Here is a 23,150-nt window from a genome sequence, read left to right as displayed (position 1 = left end):
TTACTCAAAGCCAGTGTTTGTTCTTGCTCTGGGCCACTGGTTCGGGTAACTTCTATTTCCAGGAGGAGGGAATCTTCTCATGATCTCTGAAGATAGAAAGGGAATAAACAGGCTCTGTCACTCACATCCAAACCTAAGACAACACGGGCTGTGTGCCTCTGCATTAACGAGGAGGGCTGTGGCCAGCACAACCAGAGCCCTGACGGCCAAGAGGCTCCCCAGGAACAGGATGACTTCATCTTCCTTGTCAAGCTCTCCCTCACTCTCGCCTGCATGGTGTCACAGCTGAACCCACGGCTGTAAGCCCCCGAGGGCAAGGACTGTCACATTTATCGCTCAGTCCTCCATGGGATCTGCCCAGGGCTTGTCACACACATTTGTTGAATTAAATGGAATTGTCATGTTCAAAGCCATCTCTGCAACGGCTGCACATCTGTCTCAATGCTGTTCTCAAGCCCCAAAAGGTTTTTACAGTTTAACTCTGGAATTACCTTCTGAGACATATAAAAAGGATCAGTCATATTCATTTATAACCACATAATATTTTTTTGGTCCCAAATGGCATTTTCCCCAATGGGGTGGTCAGCCTCCAAGACGGCCTCCTGGTGTTCACACGCTTGGACCTTCCCTCCCATGCTGGACCTTCCCCTCCCACACTGGACCTTCCCTCCCACGGTGGACCTTCCGTCCCACACTGGACCAGGGTTGGTCTGTGCGATTAATAGACTATGCAGAAACGATGATATATCACTTTCAAGACTAGGCAATAAAAGACTGCTGTCTGTCTTGGATGCCCTGTGGCTTGCTCATTCTCCTCTCTTCTCCCCTGTCTGTCTGTCTCTCTGGTCATATTCTTCGGCAGAAGCTAGCTGTTATGTTTTGAGCACCTGCAGACAGCCCTGTGGAAAAGCCCATATGTTAGAAACCAAAGCCTTCTATCCAATAGCCCAGGAGGAACTGAGGCCTCCTGCCTGCAGTTGTGTGAGTAACCTTGGAAGTGGATCCCTCCGCCCCAGTCAAGGCTTCAGATGAGATCACAGTCACGGTCAATATCTCGTCTGCAGCCTTTTTGAGGCCCTGAGCCAGAAACACCCAGCTAAGTGACTGATGGGTTCCTGACCCAGAAACTGTGAGAAAATAAATGTCTGTTGTTTTAAGCTGTTAAGCATTGGGGTAATTTGGCACAGAGCAATAGATACCTAATGCACAGAAGCTGGTTATTAATTTGATTAATTGGATGTCTTTCCAAACGGCTTTTAGCTACTTCCAAAATTAAATCCAAGGACCCATGATTTCCCCCACTACAGAGATTCAAAAGACTAGGCCACAGATTCTGAAGGCAATTGAAAAAAAAATTCAAAAATGTGATCACTTTGTTAGAATAACTGTATTTCTCCCAAAGTGATACCTCAGAAGAGGTCTAAACTTGGTCATTTTTTTAAAAAAGTAAGACTCAGATTGTAACCTTTCGTACTTCAAATAAACTGGAGTAAGCCTAAGGAGACTCAGACACTGAGCTCAATGAAATATTAATATTTATGTTATTCAGGTTAATGGCAACCTCTCATCAGAGAGTGAATTTCACAATTCTTCTGGAAAGCACCGTGGAAAAAACCAAGGCTTTAGCATCTGACAGATCTAACTCAAAGTCCTATTGCTGCCACCTCCTACCTGGATCAAAGTCTTATATTGGCCGTGTTATAGAAACTCACGAAGCCTCCGCTTGCTCATCTATAAAATGGGAAGCAACATCATGCCACCTCACAAGATGGTTGTGAAGTGCAAGAAGAAATCCGTCAAGCAACTCAGAGGGTAAGTGTTCGACGGATACAAGGAACACCATGAGACAGTGCTCATTTCTTCTGTGTAAGGGAGGCATACAGAGCCATCATGAAGTTTAAATGAGAAAAGCGATCATAAAAGGGAGAGACAAAATAACTTAGTTCTACTTGGCCGGCTGGAAAGTACGGATGAGGGTGGAGGGCAAAGAGAAGTTCAAACGAGCTGAGGCTTTCTAGAAAAGGCTCTAGAGTGGGACAGGAGGGAGGTAAGCTCTGATTTCCTGAGCCAGCTCTGATTTTTTTTTTTTTTTTTTTTTTTTTTTTTTTTGCTTTTCAGGGCCACACTCATGCATATGGAGGCTCACAGTTTAGGGTTCGACTTAGAGCTACAGATGCCAGCCTGATCCAAGTGCACTTGTGACCTATACCACGGCTCATAGCCACACTGGATCCTAAACCTACTAAGCAAAGCCAGGGATTGAACCTGCATCCTCATGGACACTAGTCAGAGTCCTTTCCACTGTGCCACAACAGGAATTACCAGCTTTGATATTTTGATTCCTGATCAATTTTAAGTGAGTTTTAATACCTCAAGGTTAGCTTCTCAATGATTCGCAAAACACGTTTATGCAGGACTGTTCTTTTCTTTTTCATTGAAATTATTTTTTACGCCGGGTTTATCTCCTATGACATGACTTCAGCAGAGTCTGGCTTGATCACAAAGGGATGTGTTGGGAGTCATACAGAAGAAAGCAAGGCCACTTACCAAGTGACCGTTCATAAAATCGCTCGGTTCTGGATATGTCAGGAATGAGACCTGTAACACACCAATGGTCAAAAGGTGAGAGCTCTCTGCTCACTTCTGAAATGTTCTATGGCTTTATTACTGATGCCACCAGCATGCCTCTCCAGTAGACAAGCAGTGGGAGATCCCCAAAGAGTTTTGTTCTCATCAGCACCAAGAGGAAGACTCCTCCTATTTACCTAGTTTACCAATAGGTAAAAATGTTTCCTAAGCCGTAGAACTCTAATCCAATCCCGCTTCAAAAGACAGACCACACAAGAAGGGGAAAAGAGGAAAGGTCTCCCTTCCCCAAGTAAGATTCTTAAAGCAATGGTCAGCTCTGTTCACATGGCTGGAAGATTCCAGAATTCAGCCTCGACTAGTCAGATGAGGCTTAGTCCAGACCCTCCCACCTACACATCATTATGGGCCCCATAACTTTGGTCCTGCACGCAGGAGAGAACAAGCATGTTCAAGGGGGGACCTTCTTATGGGAAAGCCCAACATCTGTCCTGCCTACCTGACAGCGATGTTGGGGCCATGACATAGAACCATGTACAGAAAAGCCTGTGTAAATATGAAGAGTTGCCTAAATGAAGAGGTGTGTCATCACTGCCTAGCATCCATAAAGGAGCAAAAGCAAATGTTTATTTTCTCTAATTTCTGTAAATGCTCACAGGTGATGTAGAGATAGTTTCAGTTTTAAATGACTCCCTGACAGAAAGCTACACTATGAAGATTCATGAAAAAAGATATATATATTTAAAGAATAGATGTCAACTTACCACGGAGATAATTGTTTCTTGGCGTAGATGATCCCAAGATATCCCCAAAAATCATCTAAGCCAGTTGAGGCATCCGTATGGACCCAGCACATGAAAGGTAAAAAAAGGAAAGACACTGCCAAAAAATGCAAATATTATCTGGAGGACTCAGATTATTATAATTTATTTTAAGGAAATAAGACAACATATTAAAGAACTTTATATGATATTGAACAAGTGAAAAAGCAGGTGAGGAGGAGCAAACTGTATGAAGTTAAAATTGTCTGCGAAGGGGGAGTTCCCATTGTGGCGCAGCAGAAACGAATCTGACTAGAATCCATGAGGATCCAGGTTCGATCCCTGGCCTCGCTCAGTGGGTTGGGAATATGGCGTTTCTGTGAGCTGTGATGTAGGTTGAAGACGTGGCTCAGATCCTGCATTGCCATGGTTGGCAGCGGCAGCTCTGATTCGACCCCTAGCCTGGGAAATTCCATATGCTGGGGTGTGGCCCTAAAAAAGCAAAAAAAAAAAAAAATGAGAAGGTTTCCACTAGACTCAGAATGACTCCTGAATATTGTGGACGAGAAAGACAGACCCTCATTCTATGGACTTGCAGATAGACTGGGTTTAAGTAAAATGTGGGAGTTTTCTCTCTCTGAAGCCCCACCTGTGTTCAGCAGGAAAAGGTGTACACAGGTAGTCTTCACGAAGCCACCAAAAACCATGCAGTAGTCACAAAGTAAGGTGGCTGCTAGGCTCACAACCTTTCTGCCAGGTGTTGGGCTACCTTCCTATCACTCCCTCCTTCCTGAACAGCTGGTTCGCCTGCCAGCCCCCATCACAGTGATTATTTATTCTAGAGGGGGCACAGTTCAGTGGGGGAAAGAATAGTCTTTTCAACAAGTGGTGCTGGGATATTCACATGCAAAAGAATGAAGCTGGACCCCTTCCTAATCAAAATGGACCATCGATCTAAATGTCAGACTCACACACAAACAAAAGAAAAAATAGATCAATTGGACTTCATGAAACTTTAAAACTTTTGTTCTTCAAAGGGCACCATCAACAAAATTAAAAAAATAAACTTACAGATGAGAGAAAATATTTGCAAATCCTATATTTGAGATGAAACTTATATGCAAAATATATAAAGAACACATACTACTCAACAACAAAAAGACAGCTAACCCAATTTAAAAATTGGCAAAGGATTTAGGTAGACAGGTCTCCAAAGAAGATATATAAATAGCTAATTGTTACTCATTAGGATAATGTAAGTCAAAACCATAATGAGATACCCCTTCATACCCACTAGAATGGCTAAAATAAAAAAGACAGACAATAGCAAGTGTTGACAAGGTTGTGTAGAAACTGGAATGCTTACACATTGCTGGTGGGAATGTAACGTGGTATAGCTATTATGCAAAACAGTCTGGCAGCTTTTCAAAAACCTATACATAGAGTTATTTTATAACACAGAAATTCCACTTGTAGATAAAAACCCAAGATAAATAAAAATGTATGCCGACACATAAGGACAGACTGAACCTCTTCGCAGAACAGATGCTGACTCACAGACATTGAAAAACTTATGGTCTCCGGAGAAGACAGTTTGGGGGGTGGGGGGATGTGCTTGGGCTGTGGGATGGAAATCCTGTGAAATCAGATTGTTATGATCATTATACAACTACAGATGTGATAAATTCACTTGAGTAACAAAAAAAAATGGAAAAAAAATGTATGCCGACACAAAAACTTGCACACAGCATCATCATTGTCAACAGCCAAAAAGTAGAAACAACCCTAATTTTGATCAACTCATGAGTGGATTGATCGAATGCGGTTTACCCCTTCAATGGATTATCCTCCAACAAGGAAAGGAATGAAGTACTAATACATGCTACAACACGTATGAACCTCCAAACATGCTAAGTGAAATAAACTAGTCACAAAGGAACATATTGTCTGTTTCCATTTATATAAAATGGCCAAAAAAGGTAAATCCATAAACAAAGAACGTGGTAAGTGATTATTGAGGTTCCGGAGAGAATAAGCAATGAGGTAAGGGGTACTGGCGTTTCTTTTCTCTTTTTTCTTTTTTTTTCCTTTTTTTTTTCTTTTTATGGCCGCACCTGCAGCATATGGAAGTTCCCAGGCTAAGGGTCGAAACAGAGCTGCAGCTGCTGGCCTACACCACAGCCACAGCAATGCCATATCTGAGCCACAGATGCAACCTATGCTGCAGCTCACAGCAACACCGGATCCTTAACCCACTGAGCAAGGCCAGGGATAGAACCCACATCCTCAGGGATACTAGTCAGGTTCTTAACCTGAAGAGCCACAACTGAAATCCACACAATTCTTATGTTAGAGACACTTTCTCTCATTGTACCCTTATCAGATATTTTCCATCTGAGCTAAGTTCTATTTCATTATAATTGGGATACTGGGTCTTATTCTCCATGGCTTCTATCTTTTTTTTCTTTTTTAGATTATATTCTTTTCTCTGGAAATTCTTTCACACTCTACATATGTTTTTCAAGTGGTCTTTATTTTCATTACTCTGGGATTTTTTTTCAGTTTGATTTCTTTTCTTCCCTACTTCCAACAATGATTGATTTGTTCTCTGTCTAATTCATCCCAGTCAATTGTCTTTCATGTTTGTAATATCACCATTTATTTCACTGAAAATGTTTAACAACTCTTTTCTAATTTTCTTTCTTTTTCCTGTAATAAATCTATTTTAGAGTTTCCAGGAATGACTTTAAATCTCCATCTGCTTTCTTTTCTTTCTTTTGAATTGTAGAATTCTTTAAGAATTTTTTTTTCTTTGCTCATAATTATTTTTTACAATCTCCTAATCTTTGAGGAAAAGTAACCAGGGCATTTATTTTAAAATCTTATTTTGTTCAGGGGCTAACGGAACTTAATATCAGAGTCTTCTTACAAAACTTGGTTTGGAAGAAAAGTGAGAAGTTTTCACTTTGCAATTAGGAAATTGCAGCAGGTTTGTGGGGTGTGCAAACAATCAGGATCAGCTTCCCAAATCAGAGATGGAAGAAGGCTTAAATGAGGGGGGGGGGGGCACTTATTAAATTAATTTCAATTGTGTTAAAGGTCCTAGGAGAACTAGCATCCATTTCTCTCAATAGTCTCCACTAATTCCTAGTGTGGTAAGGGCCCTCCCAGGACAAAGGGAAGGCAACCTGGCATGACCAGCATCTGTGTGCGCATGAGTAACTCTGCGGCAGCAAGACATAATCAGTATCCATGTGCAACTTTGTAACAGACCATCAACCAGAATTGACAGAATGTATGTTATCTTATAAGGGGGACAAAGGGACCAAAATGTAAAAGGGAAAATAACAGAAGGTATATACAACCCTGCATTCAGGGTTCAGCCTTTGGATGTGAATCCACTGAGCCAGTGCTGGCACGAAAAAATGCTGCTTCCTGGCAAAAAGTCTCAGTGTCCTGTCCTCTGTATAAGAATCCTGCAACATGAAGGTGTTAGCTCTGCTTAGCATTCTCTCTCACCTGTCCTGCCAGCCTCCTGGGACCCCCACCTGTTCTTACCTAGCTCCAATCTTCTCTTCATCTACTGTCCCCACCCTGCTTATAACCTTTCCATAGCCCCATTGCTATCAGAATCAAGCCAAGGATTTTTTTTTTAATGGCCACACCCATAGCATATGGAAGTTCCTGGGCCAGGGATCCACTCCGAGCCTAAGCTGAGGCAACACTGGATCCTTTAACCCCCTGTGCCAGGAGGGGAATCGAACCCCATACCTCTGCAGAGATCTGAGCACTGCAGTCGGATTCTGAATCCCCTGTGCCACAGCGGGAACTCCGAGCCAAGGATGCTTGACATGACCATATGTCCCATAAACTCCATCTTGACCAGGCTGTTGTCCTCTCCAGCCCCACCTCTATGCCTCTCTCTGTATTTTGTTCTTAATCATAATGGATTTCTGTCCATTACAACCCATCTGCCGAGCTTCTCCCACACTTCAGGCAACTCCCTTGTGCTCTCCCCTGTGCTTGGAATTGCTTCCTCCCTCCCCTTCATAGCCTGTCCCCTTTGTCCTGACAGCACCCACCCTCCAGTCCCCCAAGAAAGCTGGCTCTGCTCCCACACGCTTTCCACCCTCTCACTACGTGCCCCCCAATGCTTGTCTGGTAGGAAGGGGACCCCCTACTTGATGGACACCCCTAGACTTGTCTACACGAGGGCCAGAGCTGTACTGTCTTGTTCCTCACTGTCCACTAGCTTTCCCACATAAATCACAAAATCAACGTGTGCAGAATGCTTGGGAAATGAAGCTCGGTCCTTGTCACTTCTGGGTTAGCTTGGCCAGGTGCAAGCCAGCACCGCCCTTCCTGGACACTTCACAGAGTCAGACAAGGAGACCCTGAGTTACCTGCTTTAACACCAGGAAGATAGGATCCTGGGGAGATCACCCAGAAATCACCTGGTGGGTTGATCCTTAAAAGTTGCCGGTGAAAAGGAGATTACTCAATAAGGTTATGCTCCACGGAAAGTTTTTGCAGAGTTCTCCCAACAGTGAAACCATTCCAGTCACAGGAATCATGAGTACGATCCCTCCCTAATTCTAAAACGGACCTTCACATTAAATACGTAAGACCTGGGTGTGTTAATAATAGGAGAATTTTACTTTATTATGGATAACTCTTAAAGTTTAAATGGTATTCTCTTTGCACGTAATTTTCACTACAGAATTAAATCTTGAAAAATCAAATAAAAAGACGAGTGGAGAAAGGTGTTGGATGGAGTCATCTGCAGAATGGTAGAGACTTTTTTTAAAAATAGCAAAGATACGATCTCGTTACAAATAAACGTTAACGTATCAGTTACATTTGTATCCCAAGTTAGAGTCTAGAGTCTTCCTCTGCATATGTTCCTGACAATTTCGTCCTTCGTTTACTTGCATTCATTAAAGTATTGATGAGCATCCACCCTGTACTAAACATTGTCCTAGATCAACCACACAAACCTCCCCTGCCCTCATGAGATACACATTCTAGTAAGGAAGTCAGTCAGTACACAGACAAATAAGTAACCTACTTCCAAGTCAGAAATGTATATATTCTTGACTTCACAGTATTACTGCAGATGAATACCAAAGCAGTGGAAGGAAAAAAGCTCTGCCATGCCATTTACTGAGCACCTATTATGTACCAGGTGCTGGACCAGATCTTTCATGGGCATCAACTTACTCTGTTTCCTCTACACCCTAACAGGTGGTCTTTATTACTGGCATTTAACAGATGAAGAAGCTACAGAGCATGGAAATTAAATATCTGGACCCAGACTCCAGAGCTGGTAGACAGTTTTGAACACTGGTCTACCAAAAATGCCCGTCTTCACGCCACTAAACCACAGAGGTAGTGAGGCGCCGACTTAGATCTAAAACTTTGAAGATTGCTGATTGTTATTTGAAGCTCATGAAGCTCATGTCCCAAGTCTTGGGGAAAGAGGGAGAGAGACTTGGATGAAGAATGAGATTGCAGGTATTAAAGGGAGATGCCAGCTGAGTAAGCAGCGCTGTGCTTTTCCACTACTGGATGATGTTCCAGCTCCTCTGCTTGTCACAGACGCACACAGACCCTAGGAGGTGCCATCCCAAAGGATGCCAGGCCCCTGCCCATACCTCTTCACTGCTGTTAGACTCGGAGCTGGAGGACCAGCGGCAACGCACCCACACATCCTGCACCTTCTCAGCAGATATCTGCACGGTGCTTCTGCAGGTGGCCGATGGCTGGAAAGGAGAAAAAATGAGTTCTGTGCCTGGCGGCTCATAGAAATGGTTAGATCTACCCAAAAAACTAGGCAATACCATAGGGCTGGATACAAGGAGGCAGACAGAAAGGAAAAATTCAGAGACAATTCATTGTTCCAAAATGAAAATTTCTAAAGACCTAAGCAAAAACAAATGATGATTTCCAGCTCTCTAGGCATTTACTTATTACAAGTTCTCAGGGAAAGCAAATGCTCCCTTCCTGAGCTCTGAGTGGGCTGCCTTGAAAGGTTTCCCATTGGAACAAAAAGAGATGGGAAGGTCCCCAAAAGACTCCGTTCTGCCCTCCCCTGGCCTCAGGTTTTGTTAGATCAGATGCTAGCAACACCTGAGTTTGGGATTTTTGTGAAACAGAGTCACAGCGGAAAGTCTCAGGAAACGGCAAAAAAAAAATGATCCTCATTTCAGAATTGACACCAGTGTGAAGCAACCAAAACATGTTCAAACTGATAAAGTAACAAAACCCACAAACCTCATCCATCTGAACATGACTGCCTCAGAGAGCAGATTTGAGGGGAGGGTGCTGGCCTGTGCAGGTGGGCTCCTGCCTCTGGGGTTTACCAAGCGCGGGGCCACATGCTGGCCACTGGGGATACAAAAGTGCCCATGCCATGGTCCTGTCCCCCACGGAGCCCAAGCTGATAGGGGAGGCAGATTTTATACAACAGTCAGCTACAAAAAATGCAATTCACACCAGGAACACAGTTGGCATTTTAAATTCATTTAAAATAGAATTTGAAATGCCGCTGGGATTTTGCTTTGCTATTGGCCTCTTGGTATTTACGTTGCCTGGAATCATCATTATCCCCATTTTAAAGAATGGAAAACTGAGGCAGCATGCACAAATACAGTTTGCCGGGATTATAGTTACAAACGCCGAAACTCAAGACCTCCGCTCAAGACTCTGTTAGTGGTACCTCCAAGGGTAGCCGGACTCAGGCAGTGGCCAAGCCTTTGTGACTCTCAATCAGCTCCAGCTCATGCGAGAAGACAGAAGCTACCTGGATGGGTTTCCAGGCTGGAACCTTCCCCTGACACCTACCGTGAAGTAGCCCCTTTGGAAGTCACAGGTGGCGGGGTCTTCTCCAGAATCCCTCTTGCATGTCGTCTCTCGAATGCCAAACTCGATGTCCATGCTCAAGCTGTCCTCACCCAGCACATTGACCTTCACAAGAACAAAGCGTCAGTTTGGCACTGATGTGTTTCCGAAGGCTGCAGGCTACAGGTGTCTCTCTGCACAAGGAGGAAACAGGGACAGAAGCTTCCACCACAAAAGCTTTAAGGGGTCGTGGCAATCGCCCGGTTCTGGTTCCACACCTGCTTTCTGAAGACCAGAGAAGAAGTGCTGGTCTGAAGGCTCACAGAACTGAGACAGTGGGACCAGAACTCAGGTGTCCTCAGCCCAAGCTAAACGTCGCATCTCATGACTCACATTTGCAATGGATCCTCCTTATTTAAAAACGTCCCTATTTGTGGATGTACCTCCTTGCTCAAAGGTAGGGATAACCCCACATCCGTACGGGGTGCTTCCACAGTCATTCGCGGACACGCAAAAGGAGGCAAAGAACTTGAGTCCCTGGTGCATGTGCTCCCAGCTGGGGTCAGACGAGGTCAGGCCGGCCTCCTTGTCTGTTTCCCAGCCTGTCCACAAGTCATTTTCATGGTCTATTTAATGCCACGTTTTCCTCATTTCTGTGCTTTTCCTTGGTGATCTTTCTGTGGCCCCCTAGCCTCGTGCTGACATGCTGTCTAGTGTCCTAAGTGCAGGAAGGCTGAGATGTGCCTTACAGAGAAAAGATATGCATTAGATTTGTTCAGGCCTGGGTTAGAGTGCTGGTACAGTCAGCTCAATGTTGGCGAACCAGCGCATACATTAAATAATTCTTTAAAGGGAAATACACATAAAACAAGGTCCTATATTGATCAGTTGACAGAACCCCGAATTTCCCCAGGATTCACTGATTCAGTGTTGGCACAGTCTTTATGGAATGTAACTACTGCGAATACCAAGAATCAACTGTATGTATTTTAAGTGCCCATTTCCTGAAAGCATGCACCATGCTTTCTTAATAATCCCTGATATAAGAAAGGGGCTAGTCCCTCTCCGCTGCACAGTGCTGTCCAGCCCCACTTCCTGCTTGATCAGTTTGCATCTATGAATGTGTTTGCACAGTTTTCCACTCCTTTCAGCCAAGGGTGGGATGCCGGGAAGCTTCCAAACTTCCTGTTGAGTGCCGTTCTGATGACACGGAAGTCCTGTGACTTATTCAGTGCCCACTGTGTGCCCATCACCAGAGACAGACCGTGAAAGATCCCACGGAGATTAGATTCCGGGGTGGGGTCCGGGGGGCGCCACACAGCAAATGCATGAAAGAAAACTAAAAAAAGGACCTTCCAGATGTCTGTGGTGCTATGAAGGGACAAAACCACAGGGTCATGGGGATTGATGGGCAGCAGATACTTTAGAGGGGGTGCCCTGAGAAATCCTCACAAGGAAGGCAAGTTTAAGCTGGGACTTGAAAGGATGGGAAGAAACCCATCGTGTGGGGAAAAAGCAGAGCCAGTGTCCTAGGGCAGAACAAGCCCAGCTATGGTGACGAAGCAAATGAACAAAAGGAGGAGTTCCCATCGTGCCTCAGTGGTTAACGAATCCGACTAGGAACCATGGGGTTGCGGGTTCGATCCCTGGCCTTGCTCAGTGGGTTGAGCATCCGGCATTGCCATGAGCTGTGGTGTAGGTTGCAGACGCAGCTCGGATCCCACGTTGCCGTGGCTCTTCGATTCGACCCCAAGCCTGGGAACCTCCATGTGCTACAGGAGCAGCCTAAGAAATGGCAAAAAGACCAAAAAACAAAAAAAAATGAACAAGAGGAAAACCATATCCCCTGAAGGTGGAGAGATGTGGTGTGCTGGGTAGTTTATGGTCTTCTAGCCCATGGGAAGCTCTTTTGATTTTATTCTCATGGCAATGAGAAGTTCTCAGAGTGTTTTAAAGATAAGATCTGAGTCACCCAGGCTGCCACAAGGAGAACACTGGGGGGCAAGGACACAACGGCAGCAGGGGGCTGGGAGGGAGCCCGCTGTGGTCCACTGCCTGACAGCACCTCAGGCTCCAAAGACCCCTTCCCTGCCAGTTCTTGAGCCCACCTTGTGGCAAATTTGATTTGTCCATACATTCACGGGGAAATAAGTGACAAGCTCCAGGCTCGGGATGGCTGGGCTTTGTGTCTCTTTCTGACACAGGATGAAGAGTGTTGATATAAGCATAGTTTTCTGAAAATAAGTAGGACTGAAAACTCAGCATTGTGGCAGTTCCCTGGTAGCCTAGTAGTTAAAGACCCAGCATTGTCACTGCTGTGGCTTGGGTTCCATCCCTGGCCCAGGAACTTCCACAAGCCATGGGTGTGGCCAAAATACATACATACATACATACATAATTTTAAAACAACAAAGATTTAAAAAAAAAAACTCAGCCTTGCCATTGTTGTTTATTTATCATTTTAAAATATTAGATATTAAATCTGAATCTCATAAGAAAATTAAAACCTCTCTGTCAGCCAGAGCCCATCGTGAGTGTTCTTCCCCCTAGATCATGCTTCCACAGTTTCCCCTGATGCAATTTGATGAGTGCAAACTGGCAAGACAAGAGCTCAGTTTAAAAAGATGAAGATGTGAGGTTTGGGGATACTGATAATTTTATTGAACCATGAGATGATTTTGCAACCTTTTTTGCAAAGGTAAGCACTTTTAAGCACGCTTTCCAGAATCTGGAGAAAAGCCTAGCAGCTTTGTGTTTTCATTTGCCTTTACTTTCAGCCAGTGAATTTCTGCTCTGTATTATTTGAAAAAAGGTAGGGTAACCCAAATATTCAACAATAAGGGATCAGCTGGAGAAAATCCCCAACCCAGCATCACAGCTGAAATAAATTACGGCACTTTACACTTGCTGTTGCAGTGTGGTTCTGTTCTTCTTAAAAAATACATTTTATATCCACATATAAAGAGGAAACATCCAAAAAGACATTTGGCCACATGTGCTCAGTGGTTGTCTCAGAGGACTGAGTAAAGGATGTTAAACTTGGTTTTCTCTTTCTTATTGTGTCTTTTGACTCTCTATAAGGAGTATATTTCGATTATTTTTTAATTTCAAAGAGAAGTAAAAATAAACAAGCCATAAAAATGCATCAAAATTCTTCTTAGAGATTATAATGTTTAGTTTTATGTGTCAGCTTAGCTGGGTCACAGTGTCCAGATATGTGGTTAAATATTAATCGGGGGTGTTTCAGTGATGGTGTTTTGCATGAGATTAAAAGTGGTGGACTTTGAGTAAAGCAAATTATCCTCCTTAATATGGGTGGGCCTCAGCCAGTCAGTTGAAGATCTGAGTAGAACCAAGACTGACCTTGCCCTGAGCAGGAAGGAGTTTGCCACCTGACAGCCTTCAGATATGAACTACAGCATCGGTTCTCCCCTAGGTCTCCAACCTGTAACCTCCACCTGCAGATTTTGGCTTTATCAAACCTCCACAATAGCATGAGCCAATTCTTTAAACGAAATCTCTCTGTCTCTCTCTCTGTTTTTCTCGCTCTCTCTCTGTTTTTCTCCCCCTCTCAATTCTGTTTCTCTGGAGAAGACTAACACAGTGATCATATAGGTTTTTCAAAACAAGCCCTTATTTTGGACAAAAAAATAAAGCTCAGGTATAGCTACCTAGAATCATGGAGAAAGCCAGAAAGAAAAAAGGCAAAGAAGAGGAAAGGTAAAAATGGACACACAAAGGATCCCAGAGCGTCCACGGCTTTGCAGCTAATGCCCTGGGGTCCATCCACTCCCCACCCACCCTGCACCAAGAGGCTCAGTTGCCATGGTTACTTCCTGCATCCTACAGTCACGGTCTGGGCTTCCTCTCTCGCACTCCATTCCATGCACCAGCTGCAGAGGTCTTAGAAGGGCTTCCTGAGCTCTACTTAAATCCCTCCCCTACCCCTGCAGAGGGTCTGGTGGGAAGTTCTTGTCAGTGAGTGAGTCCTAGCACAAGGCGCCTCCATAGAGACTCCTCCCCATCGGAGAGCAGCCCCAGCCCCAGCTCAGGCCCATCTATATCCATCACTCTATTTTATTTTCTCCACAGACTCTCCACTCTGAAACTACCTTCACTTACTTACATAATTTGCACCCCATTCTGTCTTCATTCCCTTCCCGCCTCTCCCTCTCTCTTCCTCCCTCTCCACAGTGGAATCTGAACTCCAGGGAAATAGAGCCTTGTCCATCCTCTCTCTTGCTCGCCCCCAGCAGAGGGCCTGTGTCTGCCTTTCCTTTCTCTCGTGTCCATGGAGGGACCAGTCCAAGTGAGCTTAGGGTCCATGATGGAGTTAGGAAATCATTGCGGCTGAAGCCCCCAGGCTTTCCCATCTTTTTTTTAAATGTAGAGCCTGAGAGCTAAGTTATTTAAAATCAGTTGCAAGGGTGACAGGGATGGAGTCGGCATAGGTAGTTGTCGAAGTCCCAATAAAGGATCATAGACAGAGAGGGAAACCTAGGGGACTTTGGGAGATCACTGTAAGTTACAAATTGCTCAAAAAAGCCATCAGCACAAGGCAGGCTTGCTTGACTAGTGGAGGTGCGAGAAGTGCCTCTGGTTGTTAGTTCGCGGATGGGCTGAGGGCTGCATTCAGATTCAAACCAAGAGCAGGAGTGTGAGGACTGCCCTTCTGCTGATTTGAATAGGCATCTTACCTGATACCAAGGAGGAGCTACTACTCCCAGAGAGGAAGAGGCGGGTTTTTCCAACCCCCACTCCCCTTGGATGATAAAACTGTAGCCCACCGGATCCTCAGGGCAGACCCTCCTTGCCCGCCGGCTGGCATCTCTCACAAGAGCCGTATCTTAATAAATCTATTTCTTTCCTATCACTTTGTCTCTCGCTGAATTCCTTCTGCGTGGAGGCATGAAGACCCTGAACCTCAGTAAGTCCAGACATTGGGTGAGTGCTAATTTAAAACGTGGGTTCAAGCCGCAGTCTGGGTTTGGGCTGGGTTTGCATCCCGGCACATGGGTTCAAGTCCCAATCTGTGTTCTGGCTGGGTTCAGGCCATCAGGGCTGTCAGTTTCAGGGGTATGTGGTCCAGGTCTGTGGTAAAACCCAGTAGCTCTGAGAAAGACTGAGACCTGGGACCTGGAACTCTTTGTTGCAGTGCTTGTACCTGGACAAACATCTGCTGAGCAACAGATACAAAGAAACTATAAGGGACTAAAAATAACTATACACATGTGCAGTTGAGGCCTATTATGAACAACAAGATACAAAAAGACCCAAAAACCCAGTGCCATTTTGGAGGTGTTGGGAGCAAAGGCAGGGGACTGTGCATGATCCCAGCACAGAGCACCACCAGGGGGTGGGCAGACCACCAAGCCGCCCCTCCAACCTGACCCCTAGACCTGCCACACCCTCACCCCATTTAAAGGACCACCTCCCTGCCCCTCAGGGAGTGAGCAAGGAACCTGTTACTTTTCACTCCCTTGTGCTGCAGCCTAAGTTCTGATAAAGCCTGGCCTGAATTTCTTTTCTGGCCTTTTATCAATTTCTCTTGATTAAAGGAGTCCAAAGCCCCTGGACAGTAACTGTCGTTAACCGTGACTCCATAGTAGGATGACCAGGAAACATTTAAGAATATGAGCCCCACCCCCTAGACTAGGATTTCATTCATCATCGTCCCTCCTGGACATCAGGAATATTTCAATCTCCCAGATGATGCTGATGTGCCATGGGGCTGAGAACCACTGGACTTCTAAAGCAAACTCCGGGATAAAGTAGCTGGGCCTAACCCTTCTCCCTAAGTCCACTGACCTCTAACCCAAATCTCCCACACATCCACAAACATGACCAAACCATCATTGCCTTTCGGCATGCTCCTAGAAATGAAACTATGAGATCAAATGTTATAAATATTTATTTTCAGTGTTGAATGTGTTTATAAATATGCTTAATACATATTTCCAAATCACTTTCCAAAGATACTTCTACCTCATCACACCCTCTCTAGCACTGCTGGCGATTTCCTTTTCACTTTGTTTTTCTTCCTTTCTACCTTGTTATTTTAATTCTGATTTTGTTGGCTATCAGAGAGGTGAAGTCTTTTTCCAAATGTGTTGAGCCCTTTTGTGCTTCTCCTTCAGTGAATTGTTTCGTATGCTCTGTGCCAATGATCTGTTCCTTCATCTCTTTCTTAAGGGTTTTGCATAGCTCTGGGGGGAACTTTCATGTCTCCTGGCATGGAAGGAATTGGCCCATTTGGGGCCATCTTTAGGGCATTTGTAGAAGGTGTAACTAACACATACAATAAAGCAAAATGTGAACCACTTCTGAGAAGATAGAAACATCACCAGGACAGATCAAAGGAGGAGGGTTTTCCTTCCACTGGGAGAAGAAAGGAATTTTTCATGGAAGAGACATGGTGAATATAACTTGGCTGATGAATTTGAGTAATGAGTAAAGGCTGGGGAGAAGCAAGAACAGGCAGACTTTCAGATGGAAGATCGGCACGCAGGAGGTGGAGAGGCACCTCCTCCTGAGTGTGTTCTCATTAAGGATCACACACCCGCATACATAAGGTGCCATTGTGTCTGGGCTCAGGTCTTGGATACCAAGATGGTTCACAGGCTCAAATGAGCTCTGGCGACTACACCTCACGCCAGCCCATCTCCACGGACAAGATTTCCATGGTGTCAGGAACTGACTTTTTGGGGAACTGTCCTCATGCTCTTATGCCTTTAATTAACTACTAACTTTTGTCTGTAGTGAGAACTAGCCAAATCGCAAGTAAATTTAAACTGTTTATTGGCAAGAGGACACCAATTCCACCACACCACACACGGATTTCATTCAGTGTGAAAGACGGAGGCCAGCAGAGCCATGTGCAAGGGAGATATACTTTCTATTACACTACTAGAGGGAACTCACCCTTCAGCTTGGCAGCTGGCCAAACCTGCACCTGCACGTCCAGCCCAAGTGATCTCACTGTGGCCACAACAGCCTGCTTCTGGGCTGGACGCCTAGCTACAGCATCATCTTCGTGACCTATGGCCCAATTAGAAAAGATAACTGGGACAATTCGATTAATTTCCTGGGAATCTGGATGGGAGAAATGGGGCCAGTTTCTGAAAAGGAAGGGTCAAGATGAATGCACTATATGGACTGGATCTAAGAAGCTGTGACCTGTGTGACCTTCACAGGAGGAGAAGGAGAGGGAGCAAACAAGTTGCACCCTAGGGTAGCACCCAGCAGGGATGGGAGAGACGACCACCAGGTGGAGAGGAATCCAGCCTTTGGGCCTCTGCGAGGAAGCAGCTGCTGCCTGGACCCCTGGCCGTGTCCATGTGGTTCCCAGTTTCCAGGCATCCTGGCTGCAGCAAGTTCTAATTCATAGGACCTGGAACTTTCTAGAACCTGCTCACCTCCCATCTTAACCTAAACTCGCTGGCAGGTATTTCTGCTCCCACCTTACACAGGATGATGAACAAGCAGTGAAATCACCTGGGGCCCAGCTAAGAGGGAGGCCAACTGCTACCTCGTTTCTCATTTCCTTTGAAGGATGTTTCTGTCTCTTTCTTTGGCAATCACAGCCGTAGTCATTGGAAGCCCATGAAAATTCATCTTTTTCCATTTCCCAAAGATAACAGGAAACAGACTATTACCAAACTGACAAAGGAAAGTGGCTTTCTTTGGCTCAAAAGCCAGAATTTATTTCCTCTAAGTATTAGGAGCAGAACAACTGAACTGGAAAAAGCCTTATTTCTAATAAATAGGCAGTTTTTAATAAAACATCTTAAGAGGAACCATGGGGACTTTGGGTACAGAAGCAGGATATGCGGAGGGTAACATCTGGAAATAGGAAATGAGGCCAGAGGGAAGAAAACGGCAGAAGAATCAGGCTTGCAAAGGAGCTCTGAAAGCTTTATGACAATAATAGCAATTAAATCCTTTCTCTATCAAAACAAACAAACAAACAAAAAAAAAACCCAAAACAAAACAGTGTAAGGGAGCTGAGCAGCTACTATCTGTTTAAACTGGAAATTTTTTCCATGAAAAATTAAATTTAAACTGGAAAACTTTAACTTCATTTTAAACTGGAAACATTTTCAGTTGAAATTTAAGTATTTTTGTACCCCCCAGGTGTTCCCATGGAGGCTCAGTGGAAATGAATCTGACTAGTATCCATGAGGATGTGAGTTCGATTCCTGGCCTCGCTCAGTGGGTTAAGGATCTGGCGTTGCTGTGAGCTGTGGTATATAGGTCACAGATGCAGCTCGGATCTGGTGTTGCCGTGTCTGTGGTGTAGGCCAGTGGCTGCAGCTCCAATTCAACCCCTAGCCTGGGAACCTCCATATGTCATGGGTGAGGCCCCAAAAAGACCAAAAAGAAATGTCGTACACCCAAAATGACAAAAGAAAGAAAACCAGAAGGAAGAATAAAGAGGATTAGAGAAGACAAAAGGGGCACTTACCCTTTTTAGTGAGCTCCTGAAGGCCCGAAACAGATAGGGGCTCAGCGACTGGGAATTCACTTTGGCCACGGAGGCGCCGACAGCCTCCCTCAGGGAAGATGGGTCGTAGTCATACACGGGAAAACCTGGACGCCCAAGCACGCGGGGACACGGTGAGGCAGGGCACACGGGTGGGGCAGCTCCACATCATTAGGTGCAGGTGGCCCTGCCTCTGAGCCCCTTACCTGCACAGGACCAGAAGCTCGTTCCCAGGACAAACATCGCCAGCATCCTCATCGCCCTATTCTCCATGGTGGGAAGAACAGCTTCAGTTCAGAGCCAGGGAGACTGTCCCTGTGCCTTTGGGGGCCACAGGTCGCCCTGAAAACAGCTCTTTATCAAATGTGACCTGGCTTGCTCTCTCTCTCTGACTGGAGCAGACGGCAGCCTTAACAGAAATAATTGATCCCGAAGAGTCAATATTTTCTGCTGGCTCTTCCTGTGGAAAGGTCCAGTTTGGGGCCACTTTTGAAATTTCAACCTCACCACGGGACTTTAACCTGCAGCCAGACAGCAACCAAGAGGCAGGATTCCATGGGCACCATTTGTTTTTCTCTATTTTAATTTCATTCACGTGGACGGCCTGGTTCTCTTTATTTCATTTTGTCTTAGAAGGAGGGGGTGTCATCTTACTTTCAACGAAACAGATAAATTTTTTAATTTATTTTATTGAAATATGGTTGCTTGACAATGTGTGAATTTCTGCTGGACCGCTAAGTGATTCAGTTAAACACATACAGGTATCATTTTTCACATTCTTTTCCGTTATGGTTCATCACAGGATATTGAATATAGTTCCCTGTGCTATTCAGTAGCCTTGCTGTTTACCCCATAGCTTTGCATCCGCGAATACCAGACTCCCAATCCATCCCTCCCCCATCCTTGCTCTTGACAACCGCAGTCTCTTCTCTACGTTTGTGAGTTTGTTTCCGCAAAACACTTAATTTCAAATTGTCATCCACTTATTTCCCTTCCATGCTCCTAAAGATTTCGCAGTTGGCTGTTTGCAAACACTGTGTGGTTATTTCACGATCTTACTGGAAATTATGATTATAAAGGAGAGACTTTAATCCGCAGGAATTAAAAACGCCAACCAAGATCATCGGCAGTAAACAGCGGTGACACAGCTCCTGCCCACCAACCTTCTCTGCTAATGGATAGTTTTGCATCTCACCTGGATAATGAGATGTTTGCATACTGATGAATCCCATGCACTGTAAGAGCTGAAGGTAGTTTATAAATCATTAAAAAGAAGAGATGCTTTACAGTAAATACAGCTTGTGTGACATACAGCTCATGGTGGTCTCATTTTTTGAATTCATGTGTAAGAAGCTGACTTGTTCTAGGATTCAGAAACACCTGGACCAGAATCCTGGCTCTACCCTTGTCAGGAGTGTATCTGTGGGCATCATCCTCAATGCCTCTGAACCTCAACTTCCTCACCTATAAGGTGAGCATACATGGTTCAATGTAAAGATGAACTATTAGTCAGAGAGGCACAGAGAGACAGAGAGAGATTGCTTTCAAGGATTCAGTTTGTGCGATGGCACGGCACGGCAAGTTCAAAACCTTCGGATGGGTTGGAAGGCTGGATTCCCAAGAAAGAGTTGCAGGTTGAGTCCAAAGGCCATTTACTGCCACAATGCCTTCCTGCTGGGGAGGTCAGTCTTTGTATACTCAAGTCTTCAACTGACTGGATGCGGCCCACCCATAATAAGGAGAGTAATCTGTTTCCTCAGCATCCACTGACTTACAAGTTAATCTCTCCTAAAAATTATCACAGAAACATCCACAATAATGCTTGACCAAATATCTGGGCACCAGAGCCAAGCTGACACATAAAATGAACCATCACATAAAAATTAAATCACAAGCCCTTGGAAGATCACTTGGCAAATGAATTGCTCGATAAATGGTAACTGCTAGTAAGAATTCAATTCGATAAATATTTTTTAGTAGCTGCTATGTAATAGGCAAGTGGTCCAGGGAACATCTATAAGAACTAATCATCTAGCTCATGTTGCTTATAAACAAGGCACTTAGAAGGGCCAATGAGAGAGGCATAAATTGCTCTGAGAATTCTTGGAGGTGGTGGGGCCATTGACAGTTTGCTCAGTCCTCTGGACTTTGGTTCCCAGGTGGTCGGGCATATCTTCAAACTGGATGACAGGTGCCAGGAGAGAAGGAGACTCAAGTCAGAAAGAAAGGACAGACAGAAGACCACTGGGAAAGGGACTGCAGCCCCTTACCAAGGACATGGTGTGGGGTGGCCCGGTTCCCTAGAGGCAGACCGGGCCTTGCTACCAACAAGGAGGAGGAGACAGAAGAGGAGGAGGAGTCAGAGGAGGAGGATGGGGAAGAAGAGATACTGGAGAGATTTAACACCAAAGATGGGCCTTACAGGAGGTGCAGTGACACATCATTTCAGCAGCTCCCACTACATGAGGCCACTTCATTAATCAACATGTCAACTCTGCTTTGCCTGCCCTCTGCACCCAGGTTTAGAATCATGCTTCTGACTGCCCTCACCCGAAAGGGGGTCTTCCTCCAAGTCTTGTTCACCAGCACAAAGGCCCAAAGGTAGATTTTTAAAAGGATACAAAGCAAAAACAGACTCAAAGATTTCCAAACCAAATTTATGGTTATCAAAGGGATAAATTAGTTTGGGATTTTGAGTTTGGGATTAATATATACACACTATTATATATAAAATAGATAAGTAACAAGAACCTACTGTGTAGCACAGGGAAATCCACTCAATACTGTGTAATAACCTATATGGGAAAAGAAGTTGAAAAGGAATGAATATATATATATATATATATATATATATATATATATATATATATGATTCACTTTGCTGTATGCCTGAAATGAATACAGCATTGTAAATCAGCTATATTCTAATAATTTTTTTAAATCCCCAGAATATCTCAGTGCCTAAATGCTCATTGCCTCATGCAGCATCTCTGTGTCCAGCAGCTCCTGGCCTCATGTGGGGCCACTCTCCTTCCTACACTGGGTTCCAGCCACACAAGTGTCCTTGAGGTTCCTCAAGGACACCAGGCAACTTTCGTCCCATGGCCTTTGCCTGCACCATTCCTTCCAACAGGCAACAATCCATGACATTCCCCTGGCTTCCCCACCTCCTCGCCTTCCCATCATTAGGATTTCAGTTTAAATTAGCTGCCTCTTTGGAGAGTGAGCTTCCCTGACCACTCACCCGCACCTCACAAGTCCCCTCCCCCCACATCCGCTCTCTGCTTCTTCCCTCCTAGCTCTTAACACGGGCAGAGAAAGCTTGCTTGTTTGTCTGATATTTTCCTTCTCCCCTCGTAGACTCTCAGCTCCACAGGGCAGGAACTGTGCTCGTCTTGTTGATCCCATAGGACAACACTCAGATAGGAACGTGATTAAATGTTTGGTGAATGAATGAGTGAGTGAATGAATAAAAGAATGTATGGTGCGTGAGCACACTTTGTCTCTCTGAACCTTACTCCACGTCTTTCCGTTTGAAGCCTGCACTGAGTTCTGGTGCATAAAAAGCACACAAAACAATGCGCTCTGAGTTGATGACCACAAAGATTTGTGATGCTGTTACTGTTAACTGGGTTTGAACTCAATTCCATTAGACTCTTCCAGATTTAACGAACCACACCATCTGGCTCCAAACTCCAGGGTCTCATTAAATGAGCAGTAATGATAAAAGTAATGGCGAAAGAGTAAAGGAGATTAAGGAGACAGCAATAAAATAATGTTGCCAGCACAGGGCTATTGATTTGGTCTGTAGCTTGCTGGCACGAGGATAGATCATTTTATTTCTCAGATTCGCTTGGTTACAATAAACAGTGACACTGGGCATGCAGAGCAGACACTGATTAGTGGTGAAAAGCAATTACTACTAAAAATGCCTCTGCAGAGTTCTGTCTTGTCTGGTAGACCTAGAAGATTAAATAGAAGCCATCCACTGATATTTGGGCCCTAATTATTTCCTTCATTATTCTTTTTCCGATCTGCAGAAATGTATAGAGCAATAATGCCAGCAGTTTTCTGTTGTTCCAACGAAAATTATTTAGGTAAGGTGTTAAAAATTCTGTGTCTCTAAATGAAGAGTAAGAACGTATAGCTTTTCCTAGGTAGCCCCCTAGGAATTTATATAAAATTCATTACAGGAAGCTCATTGGGAAAAGGTTGAATAAAAATGGTAGCCATCCATCAGAGACTAATATGATTCATTGTCAGCATGTTTAGCATTTCTCTGAAGATAGTTTCTTTTCATTTTGGTCACCTCTGTAGTAATATTACTTGATAAAATTCACTAAATTTAGAGCTCGTGTAAACCAAATCTTCACCTGATCCACGAACAACAATTTTCGCAGTTATCTTCCAATCTCTTGTAATAGCCTGGTTTCTAAACTCCCAAACTCCACACTCATAGTCATCCCTTTCCGCGTCTAGGA

At 44.6% G+C, this 23,150-nt stretch overlaps 1 protein-coding gene across 1 annotated transcript; it reads right to left on the bottom strand.

Moving 5' to 3' along the window:
• SPP2 (secreted phosphoprotein 2) lies at nt 1–18,962 on the bottom strand. The gene is made up of 7 exons (XM_047770515.1): nt 18,876–18,962; nt 18,652–18,776; nt 10,191–10,313; nt 9,002–9,109; nt 3,351–3,405; nt 2,548–2,598; nt 1–86 (listed from the first exon to the last, which is right to left on the bottom strand). Exons 1-7 carry the CDS (start codon nt 18,940–18,942, stop codon nt 1–3), a joined length of 615 nt encoding a protein of 204 aa, XP_047626471.1. The 5' UTR covers nt 18,943–18,962.
• Between the last annotated feature and the right edge of the window lie 4,188 nt (nt 18,963–23,150).

The sequence above is a fragment of the Phacochoerus africanus genome, chromosome 3, assembly GCF_016906955.1.
Source record: "Phacochoerus africanus isolate WHEZ1 chromosome 3, ROS_Pafr_v1, whole genome shotgun sequence".
NCBI lineage: Eukaryota > Metazoa > Chordata > Mammalia > Artiodactyla > Suidae > Phacochoerus > Phacochoerus africanus.
The sequence above is the reverse complement of the archived record's forward strand: the minus strand, read 5'-3'. Positions and strand labels throughout refer to the sequence as shown.